The following is a 9496-nucleotide window of genomic DNA, read 5'->3' as shown; positions in this document are numbered from 1 at the left end:
CACTTTGTCCCCTTATTATCTTCCCGGACGCATCCTGCGTCAGTGTCCGACACAGCTGACCACCCTCTCTGTTTCCCGCCTCCCCTGGTTTCCTTTCCCCCTCGGGACGCCTCACGTCCCTGCCACCCCTCTCCCTCCCTGTCCCGTCCTGCACCGGGATCCTGCTGACCAGGCACCTCGCTCTCTCGGGACGCTGTCACCGCTCCTGGCTGTGTGGCCCCCAATCAGCTGCCTCCGGAGTCCCCAGGAGGCCCGCAGACGCCTCGCATTTCACAAAGCCCCCTGAACTCACCACCTTTCTCTCCGACCCCCTTCTGGCTACTTCGCTCCATTCCTCACGTCGGCGTCCGTGCTGCTGCGAGCAGGCGCACCTGCGTCTCTCCGGCCGCCCCCGCTCGGAGCCACCAGCGCCCTTCATCTCTTTGCCCCTGGAGCTATTCGCTGTCCTGACCTATCTCCTCATCGTCCCTAAGATCCATCTGTTTCCCTCCAACATCAAAGGCACCATCAGCTCTGGCCCAGATTCTTCCGAGCCTCCCAGTGGTGGGTAGGCTTACCCATCTTTTTTTTTTTTTTTAATTTTTTTTAAATTTTTTTTTTTAATTGAGAGACAGAGCATGAGCAGGGAGGGGCAGAGAGAGAGGGAGACACAGAATCTGAAACAGGCGTCAGCACAGAGCCTGACGCGGGGCTCGAACCCACGACCTGTGAGATCATGACCTGAGCCGATGTCGGGCGCTTAGCCGACTGAGCCCCCCAGGTGCCCCTAGGCTTACCCATCTTAACCCCACCCGGCTCTCAACCCTCGCAGGGGCCCCGTGGTCCTCCAGTCTAGCAGGGTATCTTCCTGAAGCTCCTTCAGCAAATGCCGAGTGGCTATTATGTGCGAGGCCATGTGCGAGAGCGTAGTTATAAACAAGGCGGGTCTCTCCTGACGTGGATTTGCTTTTTTGGATGTGTTGAAGGAGGAGGCGTAATAAACATAAATAAATACATGAGGTCATAAAGTAACTGATAATTGCTCAAAGAAAATGGAAGAGTAATGTGATGGAGAGTAGAGAAAGAAGCACTTTAATTTTTAAAAAATGTTTATTTTTGAGAGAGAGAGAGAAGGGTGAGAGTTGGGAGGGGCAGAGAGAGAGGGAGACACAGAATCAGAAACAGGCTCCAGGCTCTGAGCTGTCAGCGCAGAGCCCGATGTGGGGCTCAAACCCACAAACTGTGAATCATGACCCAAGCCGAAGTGGGATGCACAACCGACTGAGCCACCCAGGCGCCCTGAGAAAGAAGTACTTTAAAGAAGCCTCACCTCATTCTAAACTCCAATAGTACTTAACCCCTTACAGTTTCTCCTAATGGCTTTACTTACTTTTCCCCAGGACCTTTGCACATGCTATTACTATCTTTTCTCTTCTTTACCTGGTTAACTCCTGCTTGTCCTTCAGGCCACTGCTTAGATGTCATTTCCTCCAGGAAGCCCTCCTTGATACCCCAAGGCTGTCTTAAGTGCCTCCTCTGTGTCTCTAAGTCTGTAACTTTTTCACCCTCACAGCAATTACACTGTACCATAACTTTCTGGTCGCTTCTCTGTGTCTTCCAGGCCTCCCTCTAAGCCAGTGACTTTCAGTTGTTTTGACCATGGTCTACAGTAAGGAATACATTTCATACCAAGATGCAGCACCTATACACACATATAAACATATATGGTAAAGGGGAGCCTGGGTGGCTGAGTCGATTAAGCATCTGACTTCAGCTCAGGTCATGATCATGTGATTCATGGGTTTGAGCCCCGCATCGGGCTCTGTGCTAACAGCTTGCAGCCTGGAGCCTGTTTCAGATTCTGTGTCTCCCTCTCTCTCTGCCCCTCCCAACTCTCACTCTCTCTCTCTCTCTCTCTCTCTCTCAAAAATAAACGTTAAAAAAAAAAGAATGCTGTTTGAGGCCCACTAAGTTCACTTTATAATCTCATAAATCTGCATTTTGAAAATCTTCCTTTTTAAGTTTATTTAAGTAATCTCTACATCAGACACGGGGGGCTCGAACTCATGACCCCGAGATCAAGAGTGGCATGCTCTTCCGATTGAGCCCTCCGGGTGCCCCTGCTTTTTGAAAATCTCACCCTAACCAGGGGTTGGTGTACTTTTCCTCTGAAGAGCCTGTTAGCAAATATTTTTGGCTTTGTGGGGCCATATGGTTTGTCACAAATGCAAGTCTGTTTGTATCATTCGAGTAGCCGCAGACAATACATAAATAGCTGTGGGTCTATTTCATCATAGACTTAGGGACCCTGCAATGCGAACTTCCTGTGATTTTCACATCACAAACCATTCTTCTTCTGGCTTCTTAGCCTGTAGGTCATACGAAAGGGCCGGATTTGGCGGGAGGCCACAGCTTGGTGACCCCGGCCGTAGTCTGCAAGGTTCAGAGAGCCACAGACCGGACCGTTATCTGTTTTCCCTGTGGCTTCTCCAAAGCACAACACGGAAGCCTGTGTGCATTCAATCAATATTTAGGAAGTGAGCTACCTTAGTAATCCTACCACTTGGAGATGGCCATATCCCTTGGTACTTTTATGCAGAAGACAGCAAGAATTTAGGGAAAGGTTACTTTCTGGCCAAGGGAGTGGTAAAAAGTTCCATTCCCCCTCAATTCACCAGGGACCTAGGCTCCCCTTTTATGGTCTTAGGGTGCTGAGGGCTTAGCAGGGGGTGCGGCTGGTGGGTCTACCCTTATCTGGGAGTCAAGGAAGTCGTATTTTCTGAAGGAAGTGATGTGGCTGAGAAGGAATCGGTTGAGCAAGATGAGGAAGTTCCACAATGTCTTCAGGCAGAGGCTTCTAGCTGGGGGGCAGAGGGTTGGGGGATGGTGGCCTGGGCCCTGCCTGGAGGTTGCAGGGGACCATGGAGAAGGGCCTTTCTAGCTGGATCTAACTACCCGATTTCAGGAGCTAAGGGAGACAAACAAATTTTAAAAAAGCATCCCGAGGGCCCCTGGGTGGCTCAGTCGGTTAAGCGTCCGACTTCGGCTCAGGTCATGATCTCACAGTTCATGGGTTCAAGCCCCGCGTCGGGCTCTGTGCTGACAGCTCGGAGCCTGGAGCTGCTTCATATTCTGTATCTCCCTCTCTCTCTGACCCTNCATCCCGCGGTGGCGGTCAGAGAGATCCAGACGGAGGAGGAACATTCTACAAGACAAACGGGTGATTCAGTTTCTCATTATTCAATCAGTGGCATGAAAACCAAAAAGAAAGAAAAAAAGAGAGGGAATCCCCTTACAGAGTAAAAGAAACCGAAGGGACTCAGCAGCCAAAGCCACATGCGGACCTTGGCTCTTTCTTTTTTTAATGTTTATTTATTTTTGATGGGGGGAGGGGCCGAGAGTCCAAAGCAGGCTCCAGGCTCCCAGCTGTCAGTACAGAGCCCGACGCGAGGCCTGAACCCACGAACCGCGAGGCCATGAGCTGAGCCCAAGTCTGATGCTTAACTCACTGAGCCACCCCTCCCCAGTGTGCTGTCTCTCTCTGTCTCAAAAATAAATACGCTAAAAAAATACAAATAAAAAGCTCTTATGATTAGGTACAGATGCGTGTGAGTAAGATGACTGATGTCTGGGGCGTGCCTTCAAACACTGTGGGCAAAAGCTGGGGGTGTGCAATTGTATGTTTTGTCTGTGTCCCAGCTCCTGGCACTGTGCTTCTTAAAATCTTGGGGTAATAGGGGAGAGAGGGAGGGTCTTAGGTTATTCCATAATAGGGGCTTTTCAACCATTTCTGAGTGTATGCTACTGCGGTGACTCTGGGTGGCCGAGGGATGACTTCATGATTATTACCCGGGAGTGACTTCCTGTGTCTGGATTCCGTACACACACCTGTGGTTGTTTCATAGGGAGCTGATGGGTCCCGAACCCCAAATGCTCTGCTAGCCTGCAGCCCTTAAAACCAAAGACAGGGGGCGCCTGGGCGGCTCAGTCGGTTAAGCGTCTGACTCAGTCTCAGGCTTGATAAGAGTTTGAGGCCTGCGTCCGGCTCTGTGCTGACAGCTGGGAGCCTGGAGCTGCTTTGGATTCTGTGTCCCTCCCTCTGCCCCTCCCCCCACTCGCACTGTCTCTCTCACTCAAAGATAAATAAACATTAAAAAATTAAACAAAACAAAACAGATAGTGCCCCTCATCTCTCTCACCATCCCTTTTTTTTTTTAAATTTATTTCTAGGAAACAGAGAGAGACAGCGTGAGCAGGGGAGGGTCAGAGAGAGAGGGAGTCACAGACTGAAACAGGCTCTAGGCTCTGAGCTGGCAGTCAGCACAGAGCCCGACGCGGGGCCCGAACCCACGAACCGCGAGATCATGACCTAAGCGAAAGTCGGACGCTTAACCGACTAAGCCACCCAGGCGCCCCACACCATCCCTTCTTAAGAAGGCTCTTTGGGAAGCCGATGTTACCCATCTACGAAGTGAGGCAAGTCTTTCACACCATCCCCCCCCCGCACCCTCACCCCCATTTTATGGTTTTGCCCTCCCCCACTTGATGGCCTTCTTGGTGACCAGGGGACTCAGGGGTACTTTATGCTGTCCCAGCCCACATGTTCCCTCTGAGGCTAATGGCCAAAGCTTAGACTGACCAAAATCCGAGCTTAGTCTGGATCAAAGTCCAAACTGGAACTCTTCCCATTTCTTTTAAATTTTTTATTAGAGGGGCGCCTGGGTGGCTCAGTCGGTTAAGCATCCGACTTTCACTTAGGTCATGATCTCGCGGTTCGTGGGTTCGAGCCCCGCGTCGGGCTCTGTGCTGACAGCTCAGAGCCTGGAGCCTGTTTCAGATTCTGTGTCTCCCTCTCTCTCTCTGACCCTCCCCTGCTCACACTGTCTCTCTCTCTCTCTCTCTCTCTCAGAAATAAATAACACTTAAAAAATTTTTTTAATAAATTTTTTATTGGAAAGTTTTTTTCCAGGGGCGCGTGGGTGGCTTAGTCGGTTAAGCATCCGACTTTCACTTAGGTCATGATCTCGCGGTTCGTGGGTTCGAGCCCCGCGTCGGGCTCTGTGCTGACTGCCAGCTCAGAGCCTGGAGCCTGTTTCAGTCTGTGACTCCTTCTCTCTCTGACCCTCCCCTGCTCACACCGTCTCTCTCGCTCTCCTAGAAATAAATAAAAATATTAAAAAAAAAGAAATTTTTTTTCCAGAACTCCTTAAAATTTCATTATAGCCATTAGAGATGCAAACCGGGACATTGTGTACTTCACTTTGTTTTTTCCTCATTAGTTTGCACTTCCTTAAGCAGCCAGCGACCCAGCTCCCAGGAGCCAAATCTAAACACCACTGTANCTTCCTCATGCTGACACTTCATCCTTTTTCTTCCCAAACCACGCCTTTGAGTCAAGGCCAGGGTAGCCACTTCTGACACTCACTGTTAGCTGTTCTTACTACACCCACTTCTGACACCGGAGGGGTGTGTGTGTGTGTGTGTGTGTGTGTTTTCACCACAACAACCGATTCTCCAAGGACCCAGATGGTGGGTGAGGAATTTGCACCCGGCTTTGCACACAGGGTGTTTTTCTCTTTAATCGAATCTGATGCTAAGTTACCCAGAGTGGGTTTGATCTCCCAAGGCTGCCCCCACTCCGACCCCGGTCATAGGTCCCCAACCTCCTGTCATTCTGACCAACTGATTATAAATTGAGGGTCCCGCGATCCCCTCCTCAGGTTCAATAATTTACGATAACGGCTCGTGGAAGTCAGGAAGACGGTTTCCTAGCACTGATTTAGTGCATAGATACCACTCAGGGACAGCCAAATGGAAGAGGTGAAGAGAACAGCGTGTGGGTGGTGGGGTGGGGGCCCTCAGTACCTGCCTGTGTGTGTTCACCAACACAGAAGCTCTCTGAACCCCACTGTTTAGGGTTTTTGGGGGGATGGGAGGGACACAGGGAGAGAGTGATGGAGAGACAGAGAGAGAGTCCCAAGCAAGTTCCACACTCAGCATGGAGCCCTTCACGAGGCTGCATTCCACAACCCCGGGATCATGATCGAGGCCAAAATCAAGAGTTGGACACTCAACCGACTGAGCCCCCGGAAGCCTCTGGTTTGGGGTTTTTTTGGCGGTTTTTTTTTTTTTTTTTTAATTTTTTTACATTTTACCTATTTCTGAGAGAGAGAGAGAGAGACAGCATGAGCAGGGGAGGGTCAGAGAGGGAGGGAGACACAGACTCTGAAACAGGCTCCAGGCTCTGAGCTGTCAGCACAGAGCCCAACGCGGGGCTCGAACCCACGAACTGTGAGATCATGACCTGAGCCGAAGTCGGATGTTTAACCGACTGAGCCACCCAGGCGCCCCTTTGGGGCGGTTCTATTAGGTAGGCACAATTGATTAAATCCTGGTGATTAACTCAGTTTTCAGCCCCCTCTCCACTCGCTGGGGGTTGAGAGGTGGGGTGAAATTCCCAGCACCTTAATCACACGGTTATTAGCAACCAGCCCCCATCATGAAGTTAAACAGGGGCGCACCTAGCGTCACCTCATTAGCATGAACTCAGGTGTGGTAGGAAGGAGCTTGTTGTGAATAATCCAAGACACTTTCCTAATCATCCCTTTCACTAAGGAAATTCCAAGGGCTTTAGAAGCTCTTATTATATCTCAGATTCACAAGAAGTAATAATAAAACAGGGAAATATGTTGATAATTGATGAAGCTGAGTGATGGATACACAGAGATTCATGATGCAGAGAGCAGGAATATTTTATGCGTATTTGGACAGTTAGTACAATATTTATAATAAAAGAGAATGAGAAGAAAGTAGAGCCTATAAGCCATACTAAGGAGCCTGAACTTTTAGTTTTTAACTTTTTACTCTGAAATGATTTTAGGGGCACATGGGTGGCTCAGGTGGTTAAGCGTCCGACTCTTGGTTTCGGCTCAGGTCAGGATCTCACGGTTTGTGAGTTTGAGCCCTGAATCAGGCTCTCTCCGATGGTGCGGAGCCTACTTGGAATTCTCTGTCTCTCTCTGTTTCACTGTCTCTCTGCTCCCCTCCCTTACTCCCTCCCTCTCTCTCTCTCAAAATAAATAAAGCATTGTAAAAAATGAAACTATTTTGATTTATAGGTGAGTTACGAAGACAGAATCTTCCTGTATTCCCTTCAGCCATCTTCCTTTATCGTCTTAAACGACCAAAGCGTGTTTATCAAACTGAGACATTAACGATGATACAATACCGTTAGCTAAATATATAGATTTTATTTGGAGTCCTTCCTCTGCCCCAGGATCCAACCCAGGAAATCACGTCACGTTTAGACATCGTGTGTCCTGCGTCTCTCCCAGCCTGACCCAGTGTCTTGGCTTTTCCTTGCCCCTCGTGACTTTGGTGCTCGGGCAGGAGGGGTGGGTTGTCCCGCAGACTTTCCCACAGTTGGGATCTGTCCGGTGCTCTCTCGGGATGAGGCGAAGCTTAGGGAGCTTGGGAAGAACACTGAGAAGAAGCGGCCCCATTGCAACAGGCCGGGGCGCACATGACCTCGAGATGACTGACGCACTTGGGGAAAGCGGTGTCTGCCAAGTTCCTCTGTTCCTTTTCCCTTTCTCGTCCAGCCACGGAGGACTAAGCCCAGCCCACACTCCAGGGGCTTTTAAGAGTGGAGGAAAGGGATTTTAAGCAGGGGACGAGGGGTGTGGAGGGAATTCTCTGCCTGGCCGAGGGGGGGTTGGGGGGGGCTGGGATGCACAGGTGACCTTGAGTGACAGGCTGACTCAGAAGCGGGTTCTACATCGGATGTGAGGAACAGGAGAGGCTGGAGACCGGACGAGGCGGGCCCAGGGTTGTGTGGCTTGGGGCCCTTCGCTGCCTCTGAACCCCGGGGTCTGTGCGCCCCTCGGGCCTTCTGCCCCGCCCGCGAGTGAGAAGCCACCTTCCGCTCCGGGTGTTGCCTGCGGCCGGGTCCCAGGGCGACAGGGGCCGGGAAATGAGTCACCCCCACACCCCCGCACCCACACCAGGAGTCTGGGGCTACCAAGGAGGTCGGAGCCGCGGGGAAGGGAGCGGAGGGGCCGAAAGAAGCTGGAGGAAAACGAGTCATCCCGAAATCCTGTCCTCTCCTCCGCGTTTAATGAGCCGGTTCAGGACGTACAACCGNGGGGGGGGGGGGGGGGGAGCGCGGGCCTCAGACTCTCGAACTGCGCCGCCCCCCCAGACCTTCCCCAGGAGCCAGGGGCGCAGACAGACAGACAGGGCCGGGAGGACCCTGGGCGCGCCCCATCTCGGGAGCGGATGGTGGGAAGAAGAGGCTTTCGGAAAAGGAGGGGGGTCGGGGCAGGAGGGGAGAGCAGGTGCCTTTTGCCCCATCCCCCACCTGGAGCCGGGGCAGCGAGCTCAGCCAGGTGTCCTTGAGACCGAAGCCGGAGTTAAACCCTGCAGACCGAGAGAGGGCGGGCACATGCTGTCGCCCGTAGCCTTCCCGCACCTCCCCACGCGCCTGCCCCAGGCTCTTACCGATCACCAGGTCAGGTTTGGGCCCCTGGAGCAGGTGGTAAGGCCGTGCAGACACCTTGATCTGCAAATCCCTGCGGCTTCCCTTCTCCTTGGTCCCGGAGCTGAGCCGCCCGGACACCCCGGAACCAGAACGGACGGACACTTCTGGGCCATCCTAGGGAGCCAGAAGCCGAGTGGAGAAAGGGCTAGAAGTTAGGGTACGGGGAGGCCACGGTAGGCAGGACAGGGGAGAGCAGCCGCCCCACTCCCCAGCCCTCACCCTCTGCAGGGTAAAATGCTGCTGGTCACTCTCGGGGGGCAGGCCGTCGCCCACAAACTGCAGCTCTAGGGCCACGTGGGGGAGCAAGACGGAGAGCTCCTGAAANGACCAGGTCGAACTCCTTCCCCGCCTCCACCACGTGGATTTTCAGTGACTGCTTGTTCTGGATGTTGAGCTCAGGGACTGGGGGAGAGGCTGGCCGCTTAAGAAGATGGTCTCCCTTCCCCTCGTCTCCCTCCAGCCCCCTGCCCCCTGCCCCCTGCGCTGCTCGGCTCTCCTTACAGGACTGGGGCACCAGGTGGGTGATGACGTAGTACACGGTCAGCGGGTAGGTGAGAAGCACAGCCATGGGGGAGTCCAAGCCGAGGCCCCTCCACGTATAGTAATCCTGCCAGGAGCCTGGGGAGAGTGGGTGACTGGGGGGCTTGGCCCAGGCCTGGACCCCAGCCTCTCCGGTATCACAGCCCCCCTTTTCTCCGCCACCCAGACTGCTGGCCCTCGAGTCTGTCTCTACCTCGGGGCGCTCCCTCAGGGCCCCTGCAGCTCACCAAAGAGGCCCCTGGGTGGATCTGGGGGCACAGGAGGCATCAGGGCAGGCCCATCCCCCTGGAGAAGCTGGTAGGGATCTCCTGAAAGGAAGAAAGAAGAAGATCCTGGTGTCAGAGAGACCCCCATCTGGCCCTCTCCACCCCTGCTTTCTTCCAAAGGAGCTGTATTCCCCGGAGCCGAGAGCAATGGAGGGTGGCCTAAGCAAGGGGC

The 9496-nt window shown here is 53.0% G+C and overlaps 1 protein-coding gene across 1 annotated transcript in view; it reads right to left on the bottom strand.

Annotated features, from left to right (window-relative positions):
- Nucleotides 1-2355: 2355 nt before the first annotated feature.
- Nucleotides 2356-9496, bottom strand: part of ZMYND15 (zinc finger MYND-type containing 15) — a 10467-nt gene continuing 3326 nt past the window's right edge. The window contains 7 exon segments of the mRNA XM_077746763.1: nucleotides 2356-2412; nucleotides 8339-8397; nucleotides 8479-8632; nucleotides 8738-8843; nucleotides 8845-8920; nucleotides 9020-9136; nucleotides 9286-9366. Of these exon segments, the coding sequence (XP_077602889.1) occupies nucleotides 2356-2412; nucleotides 8339-8397; nucleotides 8479-8632; nucleotides 8738-8843; nucleotides 8845-8920; nucleotides 9020-9136; nucleotides 9286-9366 (650 nt within the window).

This window comes from Crocuta crocuta, unplaced genomic scaffold (assembly GCF_008692635.1).
Source record: "Crocuta crocuta isolate KB4526 unplaced genomic scaffold, BGI_CrCroc_1.0 scaffold139, whole genome shotgun sequence".
In the NCBI taxonomy this organism is placed as follows: Eukaryota; Metazoa; Chordata; class Mammalia; order Carnivora; family Hyaenidae; genus Crocuta; species Crocuta crocuta.
Note: the sequence above shows the minus strand (reverse complement) of the source record. Positions and strands in the feature narration are given on the sequence as shown.